The sequence below is a fragment of the Salvia miltiorrhiza genome, chromosome 2 (genome assembly GCF_028751815.1).
Source record: "Salvia miltiorrhiza cultivar Shanhuang (shh) chromosome 2, IMPLAD_Smil_shh, whole genome shotgun sequence".
Classification (NCBI taxonomy): Eukaryota; Viridiplantae; Streptophyta; class Magnoliopsida; order Lamiales; family Lamiaceae; genus Salvia; species Salvia miltiorrhiza.
This window is the reverse complement of record NC_080388.1, coordinates 56,028,269-56,050,803: the sequence shown is the minus strand read 5'-3', so window position 1 is coordinate 56,050,803 and position 22,535 is coordinate 56,028,269. Positions and strand designations below refer to the sequence as shown.

At 35.5% G+C, this 22,535-nt stretch overlaps 3 protein-coding genes and 1 pseudogene across 4 annotated transcripts; 3 read left to right on the top strand and 1 right to left on the bottom strand.

The window, feature by feature from the left end:
• Positions 1-2,179: 2,179 nt before the first annotated feature.
• LOC131010450 (transcription repressor OFP8-like) lies at positions 2,180-2,999 on the top strand. Its single transcript, XM_057937979.1, has one exon. The coding sequence runs from the start codon at positions 2,230-2,232 to the stop codon at positions 2,908-2,910; it is 681 nt and encodes a 226-aa protein (XP_057793962.1). The 5' UTR covers positions 2,180-2,229; the 3' UTR covers positions 2,911-2,999.
• A 2,025-nt stretch (positions 3,000-5,024) lies between these two features.
• Positions 5,025-10,335, bottom strand: LOC131010448 (uncharacterized). 2 transcript variants are annotated; one of them, XM_057937978.1, is made up of 6 exons: positions 10,009-10,335; positions 7,729-9,224; positions 7,554-7,632; positions 6,727-7,139; positions 5,708-5,806; positions 5,025-5,514 (listed from the first exon to the last, which is right to left on the bottom strand). In XM_057937978.1, exons 2-6 carry the CDS (start codon positions 9,175-9,177, stop codon positions 5,359-5,361), a joined length of 2,196 nt encoding a protein of 731 aa, XP_057793961.1. In that variant the 5' UTR covers positions 9,178-9,224; positions 10,009-10,335; the 3' UTR covers positions 5,025-5,358. The 2 variants fall into 2 exon arrangements, with proteins under 2 accessions (XP_057793961.1, XP_057793960.1); XM_057937977.1 differs by having other exon boundaries at positions 7,729-9,238; positions 10,009-10,334.
• A 1,145-nt stretch (positions 10,336-11,480) lies between these two features.
• LOC131009767 (uncharacterized) lies at positions 11,481-12,868 on the top strand (annotated as a pseudogene).
• A 5,654-nt stretch (positions 12,869-18,522) lies between these two features.
• LOC131010447 (outer envelope pore protein 24A, chloroplastic) lies at positions 18,523-21,522 on the top strand. Its single transcript, XM_057937976.1, has 3 exons — positions 18,523-18,954; positions 19,200-19,559; positions 21,228-21,522. Exons 1-3 carry the CDS (start codon positions 18,754-18,756, stop codon positions 21,306-21,308), a joined length of 642 nt encoding a protein of 213 aa, XP_057793959.1. The 5' UTR covers positions 18,523-18,753; the 3' UTR covers positions 21,309-21,522.
• The last annotated feature ends 1,013 nt before the right edge of the window (positions 21,523-22,535 follow it).

Below are 22,535 nucleotides of genomic sequence, written 5' to 3'. Positions count from 1 at the left end.
ATTAAATTACCGAAAGGATAAAAAAAACCAAGATATATTAAAAAATGCAAAAGAAAAACAGTAAAATTAAAAAAAATGCAAAAGAAAAATAGTAAAAAGAAAATATTGAAAAAAAGAAGAAAATATATATAAAAAACTAAAGAAAACAGGAAAAAGAAAAAAAAACGTAAAAAAAGTAAGAAATAAAACCAGAAAACAAAACCCAAAAAACTTTAAAAAAAAAAAAGTGGGAGTTAAGAATTTCAAACTCTTGACCTCTTGGAATAGAAAGTGGCATTGTTACCACTAATTACCACTGTACCACTACATGATTTTGATTATTTTCTCAAAAAATATGTATATACGTTTAATAGGTGGGTGACCGCATGGTATGCAGTCACCGGTCACCCGCACACAATAATTTGCGTTAAAATTTTATATCAAGTTATAAACAATATGAACCTACTGTTACACGTACACCATGCATTTCTTTTTTGCTAATTTTTCATAAAAATGTGAAAACACTACATAGAGCGTACAAGATCGTTGTATTTATCGTGAAATTTACTACACTTAAATTTTTTTTTATTTTAAAGTTCAAATTTACCTTTAACTAAGAGAATTATAATTGTTTCTAAACCAATTTACTTGTTAAAGTACAAAGGTCTTCCTAATTAAGGTGTGCTTCATCTCATTTCAAAGTTCTAAACTTTTGTATGCGTGTGTCGGCCAAGCGGTGAGGGATTAATGTCTAAGGCCAAAGGATTCGAGTTCCTTGTAGTGCGGTCGGTGAGGTGGACGTTTCCGGATGTGTGCTGGTTAACGCTTTGTGGGTTTGTGATTTTGCTCTTCGTTTTGGTGAAGAATCACTTGATTTTGAAAACTGCTCCTAGTTTGTTGAAAATTATGATTTGAAATGGTATGGAGTGGGTTTTTTGGTCAATTTTTTTTTAATCTGGATCGACTTCCATCTCAAGATTACAAAACGAAGGAGGGGTCAGTGATTTCTAATCTGTAGAAACGTGGTGTTTTTCACACGTGCTTTAACTTATCATGGACTTTTCCTTCAATATGTGATGGAAACCAAACATTAATTTGAACCCACATATATTCCTAATCTTGGCTTTATTTGCCAAATCAAACTAGACCGTATTAAGCAAATATAATGGGTCAAACTCCCGACTAAAAGGACGTTGGGTAAAATTCCAAATCACGAAAGAAAAAGAAAATGTAACGTAGACAAAAATAGATCCTACTTTGAAGAGTTCTTCACAACCTCCTAACGAGAAAGGAAGTACGCACCATAATCTTATATTCTTCTTCTTTTTGTCGATTTCAGTTGAGACCCTTTTCATTGACAACGACAAATACTAACCTCAAAATGGACCTCTGCAAACATATATAATCGCAATTTAGGACAATCATAAGAATTAATATTGACTTGGTCTTCAACTTTTATCGTCCTTCTCTAGCTATCTAGGTAACTAGTAAGTAAGTGACTTATAACTAAATTAATACTACTATCTTTGATAAGATAAAAAGTTCATTTCACCAATTCTCTTAGATTCAAGCTGCCAACTATATATCCCTTGAGCAGAACCGATCACCTATCCACCGTGGGCAAGCATAACGTGCCCACCATTGTTGTGGCAATTTTAATTATAATTAAAATTGTCACAACAATGGTGGGCACGTTATGCTTGCCCACGGTGGGTAGGTGATCGGTTCTGATCCCTTGAGAGAAAGTTTCCGACGTTAAAAAATTGATGTAGACCACTAAAGTCTAAATTGGGCTTATAGTCATTTTATACAGTCACTCGGAAACTAATCCTATAAATATGTCCAAACAATAATAAGTTAACAACATACTTACCATAAACTCGTTCTTGAATCCAATTTATGCATGGTTAGCATCTTGGATATTCTCACAATAGCTCAACCAAATGATTAATAGTACATAAATTAAATCCAAGATTTGCAAGTTGAAAGTTTCAAAGGGCACACCTGTACGCGGCTGAAGAATATATTCTTACAAAATGAGGTCATCACTCAAATTCCTCTGTAGCTTTCAGGCATAACCCTCATTGCATCACTAAGATTTGGTCATCATCCAAATTTACAAAACTACCCCTCCCAACTCCACCAGCCGGCCTCCTTAATCTCTCTTTTTATGCATATACATAATCTCAATTATATATATATAAATCTGATTCTACCTTGCTCACTTCAATCTTGCCTACTCTGAATCAAATGGCGAAAGCCAAGAGTCCAAAACTCCACTTCTCTCTCCTAACCTCTCTCCAACTCTGTCGTCCCAAAAAGCCTTGTGCAATGATCAAAAGCCCTCTGCAGCCTCATGTCCCTCTCTCTCCTCTCAACTCCAAAACATTCGACATTTCCTTCCCGGGCACCCCCATCCCCATCCCCCCACCCTCCACGCCCTCGTCCTCGAGGGTCGCCCCACTCCACCCCGAGGACCCAGATTGGAGGGTTCCATCTCCAAGAAACGACAGCAAAAAATCACACAAATCATCAAAATCTTGCATCAGCAGAACCCCTTGTTCATCGTCAGGAGACAGCAACGAGGAGGAGAAAGAGGCGAAGAAGCATAGGGCGCGGAGATTCAAACGCTATGGGTCGAAAGAATGGAAGGAGGGAGAGGGGTGTAGTGATGAGAGGAGGCCGATGTTGGGGAGGTTGGCGCCATGCATGGTGTCGATGGAGCAGAGCTTCGTGGTGGTGAAGAAGTCTGTCGATCCGTACGAGGATTTCAAGAAGTCGATGTCGGAGATGATCGTGGCTAACCACATCTTCGAGCCCAAGGAGCTGGAGCAGCTCTTGATGAGCTTCCTCTCGCTCAACTCCACACTGCATCACAAAATTATCATTCAGGCTTTCACTCAGATTTTGAAGGAACTCTTTTGTGGATGACGTATGGTGTCATCTCATCTTTTCTTATTTCCATCATTTTTTTGTCATCTTTGCTGCGTAATTATTTGTTATTCAAGTTCATTATAATATGCTCTTCTGCTGCAACTGCAACACCAATTAAAGTAATGACCTGAAGATATGAAATTGGTGAAAAAGTACATGCACACTGACGACGAGCTTGCTCTTAAGGTAATTGGACATAAACTTTTATCAAATTCTGATTTTATATATGAACAAAAAAACTATCTTCAGATATACCAACTTTCAATTGTTTATATATTTCACATAATTGTCAATTTTCGGTGAATTAGCACTATGATGGCTAGCTGAAGTGGTAAATTAATAACATTATGGCTAGCTAACTGAAATGGCAATTATTAATGTCATTGTGACTAAGGTTAAGCAACTATGTATAGAGATTTCAGACGTTCACCTTAGCATTACTTGGAGCAATTGACAACTCGTGAAAAATAAAATAATTTAAAATTCATGTATTTATAGGCAAAAATTATAATTTATATACTAAAACTAAAATTAATGAAAGTTTGTGTAGTTAATGACCACTATTAATCAAACATCAAACTCAACACGGAGCGGAAAATAAATAGTGAAAACCAAATTTTTATCTTTATATACCTAATACAAAGTGAATTTTACTGAATTTACTTGAACATAAAACAGAAAGCAACTTTCCTTAATTAAAATAGTGTCTTCGAAAACATCATACAAAGCGAACAACTATTACTGATGTTGAAATCGCGAAACTATAGTTGTAAAGACATGCAACATATATTAATATTAAATGAAAATCCAAAAGCAAACAAGGAGAGTCAGAAACAGTATTTTCGAGAATTGACTCAAATCACTTGGCTCTGTATGTCTCTATCCTCTACAGACTGCACTTTCGAATTCCTTTGTGTAGAGCAACTGTATCTATATGGCTACTAATTACCCAACTGACCAGTCATGGCCCATGGCAGCAGTTTGAATGAGAGAAAAAAATGTTTCCTGGTGAAAAACAACAGTAGAATTTGTTCCAAAATTATCTCCACATAAATTATTACACAAACTAAAGAAAGGGAACATATTAAATAAATTTGGAAAAAACAATACTAAAAGGATACAGTTAAGTACAACACAAACACACACTCCCTGTTTTGGCCTATATTTTCACAAAAGATTATATAGTTTTCAGAACTTCAGAAATTGTCCCAAGAAATACTTTGGGTGGTCTACGGCAACTGTAAGGTTTCGGAGACTACTGAATTCTTTTGAGTTAGGTAGAGCACACTCGGACGCACGGTGCATCCATCTTAATGAATTCCTATTTTTGGTAAATAAACCTTAGTTAAAATCTTAATTGATCCCTAGTAATTAATGATTAATTCAACGTAGGAGTTTTGTTGTTGTGATTATCCTTTATTCTAATTATATTATTCTTCTTTCTTTTTTAGTTGTTTCCTGGGAACTCATGTACGTTACTTTTCGTTGTGCACCAACAAATTTACGCTCTTGGGCAATAGACCGCAAATCATATGGGACGGGTAAACCACATTATATCTACAAAAATATTAATGAGATTCGAATGTAAGACCTTTTATCCTTTTTTTCATGCTAGTAAAACCTGAAGGTGCTAATCTATTTTGGATGGGTTGTACATAGACTCCTTTCATATATAAGCCACAGAAAAAAGGCGACTATGATATCTTAGGCTTAATATTCTAGTGAGAGCTTAAAATATGGGTGTTGACAAGTGGATTTGAGCCCGGAAATCACTCGAGAATGAATGAGCTGTGAATTTGTTAGTTACGCTTTAATAAGCAAATTAACAATTCCTTTGACTAACAAATAAATCTGCCCAGATGGGGACTCATTTACAACCTCAGCTTCTCCAGCCTAGCATAAATGCGTCACCTTACCATTTTTCAAGCCTATCCCACGCTGAGCTGAGAATAGGATATGAAGATCCATCTTCACCTTTCATGGACGGCCTGGTCGGTTACCTTCTACACAGCTGCTTCAATTCATAAACTATACCAGATAGGGTGATGAAATCCTCTATTTCTAAAGAGTAACATATTCCTAAAAATACACGACCATCCGAGGCCAGTTGATTATGAGCACAACAGCTGGTGATACCATAAAACAATTGAATACTTCAATTACAATATATTCGTAAGGTTACAATACAACTTGGGTGGGGGTATGCATGACCATTTCTCCCTTATTTACCACAGTAAGAATGTATTTAAGCTACAAAGGAAATTTGAATAAGAGATAGGGTATCATGGATATGAGTGATCTTCAGTATGATTAGCAGCCATACTAAGGAATACACAAGCAGCAACTCTCTTTCTTTTTCTCTCTATATCCGAGCACGCATGCACTCGATACTCAACAGGTCAAGTACAAGAAGCGTTTAAGCAAACCAGAATGCATTTGATGGCCTCAATGATCTACAACATTAGAAGCTGGAGAGGCAGTGCTGTCATAAAAAAATCTGACATGACATAGCTTCCCACCAGCTTCATCGGCAAACATGATCTTCCTCTCCCCCTTGGCTAAACCATCTTTTGAAGAAGATGTGCTGTCCGGCGTCATTTTCTAACAATTAAGACAATAAATATTAGCTCGTAACCCACTAACAACTCATCTTTTTGGTACTTTCTTTGGCAAACAAGATTTCACAACAGGCGCTTTTACAGGAACATCTTTTCAAGTCCTTTTATCCATTAAGCCATGACTTTCAGAAAATATGATGGAAGTCATAAACATGAGTATTACAGAGTGGACTGACCATTATTTTACAGAATCGGTTGCAGTCCCTCGCCATCATAGACATCCACTTTCTAGCCGTTTCTTCAGCTTTTATAGCATTATTAATGGCCGATTTTACCTGTCAAGAAGAAAGAAACATATGTAAGCTACTTGGCATTCTATATCGATTAGCATGCTAATGCAAATAATGTATTTTCACATATTCAAAGCATGAATGCCAACCAGAAGATCAATAAGCTAACAGGAACTTGTAATAACTATTTCAGTATTGGCCCGTGCACATTAATATACCGGCATGCCGATATACAGCTTAATGATCAGAATCATCAAGATGAATTAATGGACTTAATAATTAATTTAAATTGAAGATGCAGAAAGCAATAATTCTAGAATCAAAAGCTAAAACACACTTGGCAAATATTACTGGTCAACTGCATATGTCCAGTATAATGAAATGCATAAAAAGAAGTTATGTGAGCACTACATATCTAATCTTAGCTCAAGACAAGAAAAAACAGATACCCTTTCTAGATGGGTACAAAGCTTACATAGCCTGCTTAACATAGAAGTTTATTTGAACTAGAATACAGAGGATACAGCACAGGAATTATAATCAGAAAATTGGGAGTACTTTTGTAAAGGCAACACAAGGTAGTCAGAATTCTAAGCTAGTCAGGAATATATGTAAACTTTAAGTAGCTTCCTCAAGAATATGAAGTAAAATAGGAAGTAAGATGAAGCTTGGAGGCAAAATAAGTTCTAGAAGGCTGTGTAGTTATGGAAGTTGCCAAAGATGATAATCAAAGACATTAAAAAGTCAAATAGTAGTTGCTAATTTTGAGAGTGATGGCATGGCTCTCATCAAAACCATTCCCAGATCACCCAAGGTAGACGTACTGGTAAGTGCAGCAATAGTTGCTGTATCATCACTAATTTCTCTAACTAAAGTCATGCTTCAGTTGAGTGTACGAAAATGTTTGATAGAAATTTAATCAAATAAAACCTAATACTATATATGAAACTCTACATCATGTATACCTCATCTGCATCATTTTTTAAGGAAGCATTGCGGTATGCTTCAAATAGCAATTTTTGTTCTACAAAGTCCTTCATGGACTTCAACTCATTCATCAGTTTTAGTGCAACAGACTCCATATCATGCATCTGTCTCTGTGAGAATGCAACAGCACTTTCGGAACAACCTTGAACAGAGGTACACCCAGTACTGAGATTAGGTAAAGTACGTGAGAAACGAGGGCCCTCAAGATTGCCTTTGGCTATCTTTGATCTCTTGCTGATGCATCTCGGACTTATGACGAATTTCTGCTGGCTAACCTGTCCAGGCAATCTGTGACTCACAGTTTTTTTGTCATACTGAACCTCTGATCTCAGAGATGAAGGCTTCTTTATAGTCTGGTTTTCAAAGAGTTTCTCCTTGCATTCATAATCAACTGCAAACATTGAACAGGATGGGCAAGGAATATACGGAAAAAAAATTAAAAAAATAGAAGACAACATAGCAGCACGAGTGAGCAGTGGAAACAGTTCAGGAACAATATATGAGAGCTTCCAAAAGTCATATATACTCTCAACATAAAACACAAAAGCATGTCAAACATCTTCTCGCACTATGACAAGAGGAGCACTTGTGAAATTTCACGCTCAGGAATCTGTTTTCTCATAGAATTACTAGGGAACTGTATCATGAAAGAATCTGTTTCAAGTGATATTTTATAAGAAACTAGCTTCATCTTTAAAGGTTAATGGCAAGAGTAGGGTTCTTCAAGCATACAGCAACCGGAGAAGGGGGAGTGGGAAAAGCCCATCATACACATGGTCAGAGAAACTCAAACTACTTTACTTACTAATTTGATCGGCATCGTTCCCGCTTTCAACAGAATTCATCACCAAACACAATTGCTCTTGAGAAGATGGAGACAAGGCCTGTAGTGTCGACAAAGACCAACTAAACCTCAGATGGCCCGAACAAATAATCAAATACATGTAGAACTAAAATATCATGTAGAAAACTATAGTTACCTTACGGGTGGAAAAGAGTCTTTCAGGAAGATGGTGTTGGGGTCTTTCAGGAAGTTGGTGTTGCTCTGGTTTTGAAATTGTGTCAGCACTATCACAAGTTTTGTCATCTAACGAATACTCATTTGCTGTACAAGTTATTGGAAATTCTGAATTCTGCTTGTCCAAAGGTTTCAATAACTCATGTTCGGTATGACCTTCAGTATTGAAGTCATTCCTCATAACAGTATCAAAGGAAGATGTTGAAAGTTGCTCCCCATCAGCACTAGTATCTGTCATGGAAATGGGATTTTCCTTAGTACTTGAGGTCGTAATGGAACCTGAGTTGGAGTCATAGTTCTTGCCAGGGCTACTTAGAGAGTTGTTTAGCTCAGAGAGAAGATCTGCCTCAGCTTTACCCTCAAATAAAACAGAGTTAGCTCCCTGAGGAGGTGTGATGCAACCATCAATAGCCATATCAGGAACCTGGTAGCTAGAACTACATTCATCGGGCATAACTGAAGAATTACTAGAACGACAGGACACATCTGCATCTGGATCATCAGAAAACGAAGTTACTGAAAAACATTTCTCTTTTGGCTTCGTGATTTCTCCTAGTGCAGAACCCAGCAACTCCTTGCATTCAGATTCCAGAGTTTCCAACCTGATGTTCCCTTCATCCCGAGTAAAAATAACAGAAATAGGTTCAACATCCTCCAAATGATCATAAGACACCTCATTGGTAAGACACTCTTCATATGGTTCTCTGTCATGGTCAGGTAGAACTGTTATCTGACCAGAATTTACTACCACATTATGACCAGCTGATGAGGCTGAAGGCATTTCATTGTAGCCTCCTAATTGCTCAGCATCTGGAGCCTCGACTTTGATGCGAATGAGTGGAGTAGGTTCACCACCAGCTTGCTCGGAACCTTCAGAAACCAAATTCTCTTCGGATTTAATAGTTACTTCAATGGTTGCAGAGGAAATAGAACTTGAATTCAGGCGTCTCCTTTTAGCCCATGTGGCCTTTGAATGCTTTGATTTGAAATTGATAAGCGGCTCGTTAAGATCAGATTCATCTTCCACAGCTTTCTCATCAGCGGGAACATACTTCCTTCTCTTTGTCAATAACCGGTTCTTGAGCTGTGATAATGTGATAGCATCATTCACATCACTGTCTGAATCCCCATCAGCACTGGGAGCACTATCACTAGGTTCAGATTTTGTTTCCCATAATGCCCTAGCAGCCACCGGAAAACACGAACTTCCATGGTTCACTTGTTTATTAACAAAAAGCGAACCTGAAGGAGTCTTCTGTAGTCTTTTGGCATCTTCACTATCATATACATCCTTCAAAATCTTGGTTCGAGTCACTGGCCTTCCATTGGCATTGATATTGCAAACTTTTATCACCAACCCATCCCTAATAGTTTGGATAAAATGCTTAACACTGCAATTCCTCAGCTCCATTGTTGAGAGAAAAAATCAACAAATGTTTCTTCTAACTTGCATATGAACTGGGGCAGCAAAACTATATTGGACAGCAAAACAAATGAAACAATAAGAATTTATAATTTAAAAGAAAAAAAAAAGAAAAAAAAATAATAATAATAATAATAATAAAATCAATCAGCTATAGAATATGACGGTAGACTAGAGCAAGATGAGATGTTTAAAAGGACAATTAAAATCTAGTTTTCCTCTAAAAAAAAAAATAGTTTCGTAGTATATCTAAAATATAGAAAGCTAGCTTATTCTTCAGCAAACTTTTAAATCGGGCAAATATCTTTTGTCTTTGAGCAGAGACCTGACATCTAAGGCTAATCAACCAGTCAGAAGAAAATTCACATAAACCTGATCTAGGCAATCAAAGTGGGGAAGCCATATACCTAATTGACATATCCTAATACGCACTAGACCCAATTTGGAAGAAAAAAATTGCAAAATCAAAATAGCTAGCACGGAAGATCTTTAAAACGTAATTAATTAAATCTAAATCAATAAACCGGAAGTAAACAAAACAGGTCATCAATTAAAAGCAGCAGCAGTGCAAATATCAGCTTATCGGAAACTACTAAAAAAACAAAAAGTTCGCCCGCATAAGAGTTCAGATCTGGCGCAAAACAACATATAAGCTCTTCAATTAAGAATCTAAGATGTGTATCACCCACATATGAAATGAAATGAAAATAGTTATCGGATGTGAGCCGAAACCCTAAGATTTCCGATGAAACGAAACGGGATGAGTAAAACGGCAGACACAGACGAACGGATAAGCAGATCTCGTCCAGAAGGGTGTACCTGAGTGGCCTGATTCTGAAGCTGCAACAGTCACAGACTCACAGACACACCGGCTCAAAGCGCGAGAGAGAGAAAAGGAGAGAGATGCTAGTGAAATGGAGTGCGGTATATTTGTAAGATTCAAGTAATTCGCGGCAGACGGTTTGGCGGGAAGTAAGTAGGGATTCGCTTTTCTGAAATTGGCCAATCGCGTTAGCGTTGTCCAGGGTAACTGGAACCGGCCAGGCACGGAACCGCCTTCACAAAGCCGATTTTTGGTGAAAATTCAAATTTCAGATTTTTGTTTCCCCTCATTTTAATCTATAGATACTCATCTACTTCAAATTCACCCTTGTGTTAATAATTCTATACTCTTCTTGGTATTCTTCTATTTTTGCTACATTCTCAAATTGCTCTTTGCTATAGTTAGTGCTAAATTTCTTTTGCTAAATTATTTTTACTATTACTCTTTCATTTCTCATATCACATTATCAATTTAGAGACACTCTCTCGTGCAGCCAGTTGCACCGTGTAACTGGTTTCTGAATGACACTTCTTCAACATACAAATGACACTTGAAGACGTGTCATTTGTATGTTGAAGAAGTGTCATTCGAAAATGTTTAAGTGTCATTTCTCGAATGAAGTAGTGTCATTCTGGAAATCAATCAGTTGCACATGAGTATTTGTGATCAATTTATCATTATGTTTTCATCATGTGCTAACTATGGCAAGTTTATTAGCCTCAACTCCTCCAAGGGCGAAGACGTGGGTGACGTTGATAGCACTCCAACTTATCATCCTCCTCAATCATCATCAAGGAAAAAAAACCTTCCTCACGCTGTGAGATTGCCGATTACATCGATGAGCAATTGCTCAACATATACAAGAAGAGGGGGATGAACGATATGCCCGTACTTTGCAAAGGGAGGAGACCGATCAAGCATAACATGATTTCTCAAAGAAGTAGAATCAATTAAAGGTAAGAGTATGGGTAAAAAACCACTTACATTTAACATTTTTGTTAAATATTTCTGGATGACGTGATTCGGTGGTGCAAAAGGATATTGTGAACTTACTTGTCAACTCTCCAAAGGGGCCCGTGTTCATCAAATCGGTGGAAGTTTCGGAAGTTGTGAAAGATTTAGTCACGTTGTGTCAAATGCTTGATTCTATTGTCGAGGAAGTTGGAGATGCAAATGTTGTGCAAGTGGTGACGGATAATGCATCTAACTATATTAAAGCGGGTAAGAAGTTTAAATCATCTTTAATTTATACTTCCAATTTATTTTTTCTTAATGATTAAAGCTTAATATTATTTTGATGGGGAGATTGCTTATGGCCAAAAGACTACATCTTTATTGGACTCCATGTGCCGCACATTGTGTGAACTTGATGTTGGAGGATATTGGAAAGCTTCCAAAGATCAAGAATGCCCTCAAGAAAGCGATCTTCATGAATGGTTATATATATAACCATGTTGGCATTGTGAACATGATGAAAAGATTCACAAATCAAAGGAATTTGCATCGATCGGCGGTCACAAGGTTTGCAACTTCCTTTATCACTCTTGCACAATATCACAAGCAAAAAAAACAATTTGAGGAAGATGGTCATTTCGGAATAGTGGAATGCTTCAAAGTGGCAAAAGGATCGGGGGGGGAGAAGATGACATCTTTTATTTAATTTGCAAGATACAATTTGGAGAAATGTGTTGTATGCTCTTAAGTTGGGAGGTCAACTTGTGAAAGTACTTCGGATGGTTGATGGAGATAAAAAAAATAGGCTATGGGGTATATCTATGAAGCTATGGATAGAGCTAAAGAGGCTATTACTAAGAGTTTTGGTCATAAGGAGGAGCATTACAAAGAAGCTTTTGAGATCATTGATAAAAGATGAGATTGCCAACTTCACCGCCCTTTACATGCGGCCGGATACTTTCTAAATCTGAAAATCTATTATGATAATTCAGAGCAAGTGAGTTGTCGAGAGGTTGAGAAGGGTTTGTATAAATGCATTCAAAGGTTGATTCGAGATGAAACAACTCAAGACAATATCATGGTTGTTGGATGCCTACAAAAATGCAACGGGTCTATTTGGCAATGCAATGACAATTAGACATAGAAAGGTCAAATCACCACGTAACATGTTATATTTGAAATTTTATTTAAGTGTTGAATTAATTAACATTTCATATTCTAACGATAATTCATTTTTTAAATGTCTATAGCAGATTGGTGGTCTTGTTATGGATCTTTAAGTCCCAACCTCAAATCATTTGCGATAAAAGTTCTTAGCCTCACTTGCAGTGCTATCGGATGTGAGAGAAATTGGAGTGTCTTTGATCATGTAAGATATTATTTTATTTTACTTTTCACTAGAATACATAACTATAATTTTAACCTATTATCTCTTATATTTTTATAGCTTCATACCAAGAAGAGAAACCGATTGGCACAAGATCGGCTCAATCAATTAGTTTATGTGAAGTATAATCGTACTTTGGAAATGCGATACAGAGGACATATACAATAAATCATATTCTATTAGAAGAGATTGATGATAGCAATGAATGGTTGCTTGGACACATGGATGAGGACTCTTCTAATGAAAATGATGATCTTGTGTTTGAGGATGGTGATTTGACATGGAGTGTCGTTAGTAAGGCTTCGGGAGCTAATGATCCTATTTATAGCACTAGACGTGCATCTAGAGTTGATAAAGAAAAGGTTGTAGTTGCTTCGAGTTCGAGAAGACTTTTAGATGAAAATGAAGATGAGGATGCGAATGAGGATGGGGATGAGAAGAAGATGGAAGATGACATTGGTGAAGACAAAGATGCTAGAGATAGGGATGATGCACTTGAGGATGATGATTATTGATTACTTGTTTGATATTTGATCGTACTTTGCGTACTTTAAAACTTAAGTATTTGTATGTTTTGAATATTTGTGTGTTTTAAATTAAGTATTTGTGTGTTTAAGTATTTGTGGTTTTATGTATTTGTGTTTTTGGTATAAAATATAATGTAGGTAACTATATTAGAATTTTTTAGGCTTTACTACGCCTCGCCTACGAAAAGCCCGTGCCTGAGCTAAAAGCCTTGCGCCTAGGCTCCGGGGCATGTTTGTGCCTCGGGCTTTTTAAAACCCAGAATATCGTTTGATATATAAGTAGAAAAAAATTATATTGGGTTTGATAATGCGGCTACCAACATCGCTAGCATGCTTGAATTAATTGAAGCATGCTCACCTTCGTTTGAAGGAAAATATTTTCAAAATTCATTCAGTAAATGTAGCAATTAAATTCTTTAGGATTAGAGTAAATTGATTCACACCCCAAAAAAGATAAAATATTTAAATCATACATTATTATTACTTATACTTTGTGCAAATGTATATTTTATGAAATTAAATTATCTACTTTATATATTTATATATGTGTGTGAGTTGTATTAAAATAAAAGTATTAACATATTATTTCATTCGTCTCAATTAACTTGATCAGTATTCCTTTTCAGGTTTTTTAACTAACTTGATCACTTTCTTTATATAGCAAAAGTTTTTTCATTTATTCATATTTTCATCTTTTCACTTACCACACGTCCACACCTAACACACTAAAAACTAATTTCTTAATATCTGTGCCCAAAAAAAGTGAACAAGCTAGTTGAGATTGAGAGAATGATATTTATATTATTTCTTGTTTAAATGATATATTCTAAAAAGTAATGTGTTGGCAGGTTAATATTCAAGATTTCATGTTATGTTACAAGTGTCTTTATTATTATTATTATTATTGTTGTTGTTGTTGTTGTTATTATTAGTATTGTTGTTGTTGTTGTTAAATCCTCCTATAAATATAAAGATTTTTAGTTCATAATTTTTTCTCTACATTTTCGGAACCACACAATCTTTGAAAAATATATAAATGCTTCTTATATTTTCTTTCAATTCTTGAAATTATGTGTTCCTTTAGGGTTATGTTTTTGTATTTTTATAAAAGATTTATGTTATAATCAGGATATATGTTTGTGTTAGAGTTTATAGTTGAGTTTTCTTTATATTATGTTTTAAATTGTGAAGGTCCTTTATGCGTAAGTTAGGGTTTTTAATACACCATTTGTCCTGTAAAAAAAGTCTTAGGAAGGAGTGATATGGATTTTAATAAAAGTGATTAAGTATGTTATGAGTGGAGAAAATATCCGACCATAAAGATAGTATTAATAATGATAATTAATGTGTTGTGAGTGGAGAGAGGGTTCCACCATGTGATAGAATAAATAAATAAATAAGTTAATGTATAAAAGACAATCTATTGTGGGATAGTGTTCATAAATAGAACATGATTATTTTTTGTGGACATCTCAAAAAGTAAAATTATGACTATTTTTATAGGACAGAGGGAGTATATCTACATGAAACCACATGAAAAAATAAGTATATGTTATGATTAAACTTGCATAATATCATAGAATTAGAATTATAATTATTGTTTTGAAGAAATTGCTTATACTCCCTCCGTCCCACAAGAGTGTGCATCATTTTTAGTGGCACATGTTTAATAAGATGTTAGATGAGTGTTTTAGGAGTGGAGAAAGTGATCCATTATAAAGTAAGAGTAAGAAATAAGGAGTTGGTGATGAGGTAGCGTCCAAAACTGGCAAATGCACACTCATGTGGGCGTCCCAAAATAGAAAGAAATGCACACTCTTATGGGACATAGGGAGTAAAATTAAGGATTGAAGTTCTCATGTTCGGCCATAATTTTTATTTAATTTGTTGATCTTGTTTTGTATGGTTAACATGGATAAATATTAGTAATTTTTTTTTTGTGCGTAAGCTAGTGTTTGTTATGTCAAAATATTAAATTTATCAAAAAAAATGTTAAATTTTGAATTTTTTAGTGAAGGATTAATATTTTTCAATAATGTTAGAAAAACTATTGCAAAAATTATGAAAAATCTCATGTTTAGGCAGTAGCTTTTACTTAATGTTTCGATATGTTTTAAGAGTTCTTTTGATTTGGAACTTTTACTCAATCAACTTTGGTACATTATGTTATTCATGTCAAATTTCGTAGCAATTTGAGTTCACCTTATATTTAATCTTAGATTTAAAACAGTTAGTCAAAAATCGAACAGTTTTGCTAATTTATAGTAGAAGATGTATAACTCCATGCTCATTTGATATTTTTGGATACTATTATATTTATAAATGAAACTAGATTTCTATAGGTTTATGGAAATGTATGGTGTATATTTTTATCTATTATGTACAATAGTATACAAAATTTCAAAATTAGCTAGTTTACAGTTATTATCTTTCTGACAATGATTTTGATAAAGGTTTCACAAATTATTTCAAGGGTAAAATATGATTAGATTAATCTGAGCCTTTTACTATATGATATATAAACCTTTTACTATATTATATATAATGTTTTATGATCTCATGATTTAAATTTTAGAAAATTTCAAGTAATTTCCAAATATATGCTTTGAAACTATCTATTTTGGATAGATCGTATTAAACTATATTCATCTCATAATCTAGAAACTATTTTAATTCATAAGTTTCTTCAAAAATGCAGTAGACATCTAGAGGTTTTCAAAAATATATGACAAGTTCTCTGATTCACTTTTAGTGAATTTATAATATTATTTGAAGTTGAGTGAAATGCATTATCTATTACTATATATTGCAAATATAAAGATAAAGTTATTCAAGTATTGCAAAGTTTGCTATGATGAACTTAGTTGATTATATGCAATGTGTGAATATGTTATGTAGGTAACTTATTTAAGCATGCTTCGGTGATTTAAAGATGAATTACATGCTTTGAATTAAGTTGAGAAATATTGTAAAAAATGTAATAAGAAATACATACATATGCATATACATGATATGCTAAAACTTTATTTTACTAAACTTTAAAATTTATTAATTCGGTGTTGCGAATCTAGGATTAAAGCGTTGATTTATGATAAAGGATAGATTATATGAGATGAGTTATAGACTTAGTTTATTTATACTAAACTTAATGTTTATATTGTAGGCCCAACTAAAGAGGATACCTAAGTTGGAACAACTTTAGAGAAAGACATAATCATCTTGTATATCAACTGTGTTTATGTTCAAATATACTTTTGAGTTATTAAGCTCTGATATTCATGCAAGCAAAATAAGAATGTTCATGCTTCAATGCTTTACTCTCTATTGAGTGTGTGCTATTAACTGGCATAAACTTGGCTTTGCCAATTAACCATAAGTTAATGATCGTGCTTTGAGCTACACGAAAGTCATAATTGGTGTTTCTTGGAAGTCGGGGCGTGAGTCAATATATCTCATATTTTAAATTTATGGGTATAAGATGTTTATTCATTTTTAATGATGGTATTGATCCAATTTTAAGTGTTGTTAAAGTTCTACATATTTTTCTTCGCTTTGAACTTTACTTTTTAACTATTTCTTATTGTTTAATTGTGAAATTATTTTGATATTCAATTTTTTCTTTATGCATTAGAAAACTGAAAAGTGAAAAATCAAATCTAAGAAGAAATAGGGTTAACAACCGGAAAATACACGAACTTTCACGAAATTTACAAATTGCACATGAGCTTAAAAAATAGCCTCAGAATACATGACCTTTTAATTTTGTTGCAATTTGCACATGCGTTGACCACCACCTTGATCGGTGTTGACGTGGCATCGGAATTTTCAGACGTGGACTCATCGGCATTCAAAACGACGTCGTTTTGAGTGAGTATAAATTAAAAAAAACAAACAAAAAGGGTAAAAATCCCAAGACCTCATCCCGTCGTCTGCACCTTCTTCCTCCGATTTCCTCAAACGACGCTCCGACAACTAGCGCGGCAAGGAAATCGGCGGCTCAAACGACGTTCCGATGGACTGGAGGCGGCGTAAATCTGTAAATTTTCAAGGCCGCTGCAAATCTGTGGGTCGGAGAAGGTCGCCGAGGGTTTGGTATTGGCGGTGGAGAGACTCGCGAGGGCCGCGATTTGAGGCTCGCCGGGACGCCGACCACCTCCATCCACCAGGTTCCGCCACCACCCCTCAGGCTAGCCACCGCCTTCCACCACCACGCCACGAACTTCTCAGTTTACCATAAATCTACCAAGTTTGCAAAACCCCCAAATCCCCAAATACCCCATCGAGCCCTAGATCTTCGCCAACAACTCCACCGCCCCGTGCAATCCTGATGTCGCCGCAACCAACCTCTACATCTCCCCATGCAATCCAGAGATTTTTTCGATTGAATTTAAGAACTCGCCTTCAATTTCTCTGCATGTGTTGAAGATGATGCCGGAGTCGAGATCGATATATTTCTGCTCGGAGACGATGAATTCCATGAATTCTGGCGAGAAGCAATCTTCAAGAGAGGGAATCGCTAGCTTCTGCAACTCTTCATTGATCGGAAATGGAGTTTCTAAGCCCTCGCTGAAATACAAGAAGATGGAGAAAGTTGAGATGTTGTGGCAAGTGTTGGACTCGGTGTCAGGTATGGAGGCGGCGTCTTGGACGACGGACGACATCAGCGAGTCGTGGATGACAACCACTCGGTCCGCGGTGGACGAGAGAGAGCGAAGGAGAAGGCGGCGTCCTTCGCCGGGAAAGAAAGAAGAGGGCCGCCGGGGAAGAAGGAGGGGGCGGCGGCGACGATTAAAATCAAACTTTGTTTAAAATGGAACACGAACATCGAAACGACGTCGTTTTGAACATGTGGCTTGCCACCGTGTAAAAAATGTCACGCGTAATGCCACGTAATCGCCGGTCAAACATAAGAGTGGTCGGAACTTCCGCCATGTGCAAATTGCAACAAAATTAAAAGGTCATGTATTCTGAGGCTATTTTTGAAGCTCATGTGCAATTTACAAAATTCGTGAAAATTCGTGTATTTTCCGGCTATTAACCCGAAGAAATATCCACTCTGTAAATTAGACCATCCGCCCTAACGAATTTAAATATATACTCTTTTTGTCCACCATAAATATATGTAGGTGTTTTCGACAAGAATTTTAATGAAAAATTGTTTAGAATATTGATAGTGGAGAAAGGATATCACATTAAAGATATTGTTTAGTAAATCGTGGATAAATAGTGTAAGTTACAAGATTAAAAATGTGAAATTATGTGTGAGATAGTATGTAAAAATAGAGTATACACAAATTTGAGAAGCATACAAAAAAAGAAAAATATGCATAAATATAGGGACAAAGAGAGTATATATTTTTATCTTCATACTAGTATTTTTTTTGAGGTAATCTTCATAATAATTATTAGTGGGGTACTTAAACATATTATGCGGGCTGCATTTGCTTTTTATCTCTTTAAATCGATGAATGATATAATGAGGTATAAATTTATCTTTTAAAGTGAGAATCATAATTTTTATATTTTTTTCGTTTTATTAATAATGATTCGTTAATTTTTGGTACAATTGTTAATAAGAAGAGTGATTAAATAATTAAAATGATAAAAATGGGTGAAGGCTGAAGCTCCAAACTTTTTGTGAGTGAATGTCCTTTTTCGAGTACGAGTATATTTTAAAACGTAAACGAAGAATTTATTTTGTGAGAGTGGTTCGTGGTAACAAGTAAAAACAACGACTTTGGAAAATCCGAAACCAGTTGTAAGTTGTAACTCGTGCTGCATTTCTTGTACACTCTTTCTCTCATCAGTTGTCCAACAACCTAGAAAGCCCACCAAAGCGAAGAGAAACATCACCTCCCACCTAACTCAGCTAAATGATGAAGGCGTCGTTCAAGGCTAGATACGAGCCCGACAAAGCGGCCACCGCCGCCACCGTTTCCGTCAACGCCGGAGACTTCAAGCTTCGCGCCTCCCTCACCGATGCCACCGTCGTCAACGGCCCCAGCTTGAACGGCCTAGCTCTCGCCGTCGAGAAACCCGGCTTCTTCATCGTAGACTACAATGTTCCCAAAAAAGTAAGCTCTAATCGTTCTATTCCTCGTTTATTTCGAGTTTCCAACTAATAATTTCTCGTTAATCACCGTTTCCGTCGCCGGTTCGTTTTGTGAAACTTCGTAATCATCGCCTCTTGGATTGTAGAAGAACTGAATCGACTGGGACATAATCCGATGCAAATATTTCGAATGTTAATTGGTTATATGTTTGTGTTGCTGTTACACTTCGTCGTTGTGAATTGTATTTTATATTGGTTGAATTGCAGGATATTAGGTTTCAGTTCATGAATAGTATTAGAGTGGCGGAGAAGCCGTTGAATTTGACTTACATTCACAGCAAAGGCGAGGGGCGGACGATATTGGATGGGGCTTTGGTTATTGATTCAGGCAATAAGGTTTCGGCAAATCATGTGCTCGGCACCGGAAATACGAGGCTCAAGTATACTTATGTACATGGAGGGCTGACAACTTTTGAGCCGAGCTATGATTTGGGGAAGAATGCGTGGGATTTTGCTGTTATGCGCAAGGTTTACGGGGATGATGTATTCAGGGCTACCTACCAAACATCTGCTAAGAATTTGGGGCTTGAGTGGAGCCGGAGTTCGAAGCAGAATGGTTCGTTTAAGGTAAAAAGAATTTGTTTGTTTTGTGTATGTTAATCTTTCAATTGAATTGGATTAGTGAGTTGATGGATTATTAAGCCTTGAGAAGTTGCATTTAAATTTCTTGTTTCTTGGCAATTAATTATATATGTGCCGGTATTTAATGGTGGATCTACTCTCAGATTGCTGCTTCTATGTGTTGAGATTGGTATATCATGTTTGAGTGATGGCAATTCTAATTGCTTGTTGAATATATTTGAGATTTTACACCAAACTTAGTGCTCGTTTGGTTCAAGTAGAGGAATGGAAAGGGAATGAAATCAAATAAAGGGGTGGAATTGTAACAATAACTATTATTTTTATTGAGTGTTTGGTTTAACAATGAAAACGAATCACTAGTAAGGGATTCTCTTTCTTTTGTTTCCCATTTATTTTGAGGGGCAACAAATTGGGTGATTGGATTACCCTCAAGTAGGGGTAATGGTTAACTCATTACCCAAACCAAACAACAAGTAATGGATTCAATTAATTGAATCCCTTTCTAACCTCCTAAAACACCCAACCAAACGTGGACTTAGTGTAAATGTGATATTGTTGGAGAGAAATCATTTATCCTTTTCCATCATTCTTTTGGTATCAAGTTCAAACTTGAGGGATGCAATTTTATGTTGGTGTTGTGATATTCTCGAGATGCCTACTTCTAGTTGTGCATAACTAGAACCAAGAAGGTTGTTGCAAGCATTAAAAGAAAAAACATACAAACTTGATAAGACCATCAATGACCTCCTGAGTGGCAGTCAGTATGAATCTTTTGTCAACTACAAACTTCCTCCTGCCTTTAGATAAGTTGGCGGGCTTATCTGCCAAGATTTTGCACTCGGATTTAGTGGATGTGTGTTCTCAGGTGTTACTTGGCGGTTGCCCTGTTTCTGTGTTCTGATACTATTTAAGCTGTGTGCCGTCATCTGCCATGAATTGATATATGAAGTAGTAATTCATTATTTTGCTAGCAGTAGTGGCTATAGTCCTAGCACTTAGAGAGTGTTTGGCTGATCTTATAAGTTGCAAAATAAGTTCCAATAACTTATAAGCCCCCCAAGACATAAGTTCCTCTACCACAATTTACTTTTTCATAATCTTATATGCAACAATCATTTTACAAATACTATGATTCAACTATAGTTTGTTATTTCCATCATATACCCTTTCAAGTTCACCTCTCTAACAAAGATTCTCTCTTTCTAGCACAAAATTCTCTCTCTATATTATAAGCTTTTGAAGCATTTTATAAGCTGTTGGAGCTTATAAGCTCCTTAAAATAAGCTTACCCAAACACCCTCTTAGTCATGCAATCAAATGCATATGTTGCCTTCCATGTTAATGGTGAGTCAACATGTGCATTTATTTGCACAATGCACACTGCTCTCTTAGTTGCAGAGTGAGTGTGTATGTGTTTTGTATTGAAGAATAATGTGGAGTCTTTCACTTCGTGTGTGCCTTGCTTTTGCTTAAGATCTTGGCTTAATACTTCCAGGTCTAATATTAGACGTAAAACCAAACTAGCTGTTATTGTGATTATTTATTTTTCCTGAAGTCAGATGTAAAGGAAGTTGGATATGCAAAATGCCATCATGATTTGACGCTGTATCATTATATCATGAGCTCTAATTCGCTAAATCATAATTTATGCAGATTATAGCATCCGTCAATTTGGCAGAGGAACAAAAAATACCAAAAATATGTGCCGAAACTACCTGGGACTTTGAGATGTGATCTCCTCACTTCTGCTGCAGGGGAGCAAGGATCTTGTCACAGATATCATGTATTTTTAACCTTCACTTTTATAGTGTTTCATTTTGCAGTGAGCTGGCTGACAATTTGCAGCAAACTTTTAGCCACTGTAATCCTCTCAATTCCATCAATTTACACTATGAATATCACCTTACAACTTTTGCCAATTGCATGAGAAGTTCACTTGCTTTGTTAAGAACCTTGGAATGCATGTGTTTCTTTGCTCTATTCTAATGGTGCATCGGTGTTCACAGTCTGTGTACTCGCTGCGGCTGTGCCGACGGAGATGGCAGTTTTTTTGTAATTACTGCAAAATGCAAATGGTAGGCACTGAAACATTTTTTACTTTGCGCTGTTAGCCTGTTACGTTCCTGACCTTTAGGTGCAATAGCCAATAGGAAGCAATAAGGTTGTGTTTAGATTGGAGGATTTGGATGATTGAAATGTTTATTAACAAAGCCGTTTGAGTGTTTAATTTTTTAAACTATCGCATTGATAAAGTTACATTTGGTGCACCGATTAGAGTGAGTTATTGTACTCTTTTCATTTGTATGTAAATTTTATTGGATTTTATATTTTGGAATGCATTTTATTTATCTGATCTCACGTGTTTGTTATTTATCAACTACTTGTACAATTTGACGTGTTTGTACACTTATTAATTAATCATTTGACTTCACCTGTATTTTTTTGGAATTATTTTATGTTAAAATTAGGCCTATATATCTTTCATTATAATTTTATTTTATTTTTTAGAATTATCTTTACATCATAATTCTAATCTCCTATTATCGTGCCAAAAAGAATTAAGTCAGGGAAAATGTGATGAAGAGATTTAAAAAAAAATATATATTTGTTATTTTGGGGTTTACGCAATTAATAATATACTCCCTCCATTCCGATTCAATAAGTCATAGTTTCTATATTTGGAAGTTCTATTTCAATAGATAACTTTCTAAAATAGAAAGTCAATAGTTATAATATACTCTTTCTCACATAATTCATTATTTTTATAAATTACATAAGTAAATAAAGAAATTCAAAGACTGGACCCAAAACCTCGGATCTTGGGTATAAAACATAATTCATTATTTACACCATATGTTATTGTAATCTACATATAATTATTTCTGTTTCCATTTAAAAAATAATATCTTTATTTTTCTTTCCTATTTTTTTGACAATTATATCTTTAAAAAAAATATTTTC

Excerpts from the sequence above, each read along its gene's own strand:
- LOC131010450 (XM_057937979.1), top strand. The coding sequence starts at position 2,230 with ATGGCGAAAGCCAAGAGTCCAAAACTCCACTTCTCTCTCCTAACCTCT.
- LOC131010448 (XM_057937978.1), bottom strand. The coding sequence starts at position 9,177 with ATGGAGCTGAGGAATTGCAGTGTTAAGCATTTTATCCAAACTATTAGG. Across the intron at positions 7,140-7,553 it reads GAACGATGCCGATCAAATTA|TTGATTATGAATGCAAGGAG; the intron begins GTAAGTAAAGTA and ends CAATGTTTGCAG. Across the intron at positions 5,807-6,726 it reads TAAAAAATGATGCAGATGAG|GTAAAATCGGCCATTAATAA; the intron begins GTATACATGATG and ends TCTTCTTGACAG.
- LOC131010447 (XM_057937976.1), top strand. The coding sequence starts at position 18,754 with ATGATGAAGGCGTCGTTCAAGGCTAGATACGAGCCCGACAAAGCGGCC. Across the intron at positions 18,955-19,199 it reads ACTACAATGTTCCCAAAAAA|GATATTAGGTTTCAGTTCAT; the intron begins GTAAGCTCTAAT and ends GTTGAATTGCAG. Across the intron at positions 19,560-21,227 it reads AGCAGAATGGTTCGTTTAAG|ATTATAGCATCCGTCAATTT; the intron begins GTAAAAAGAATT and ends TAATTTATGCAG.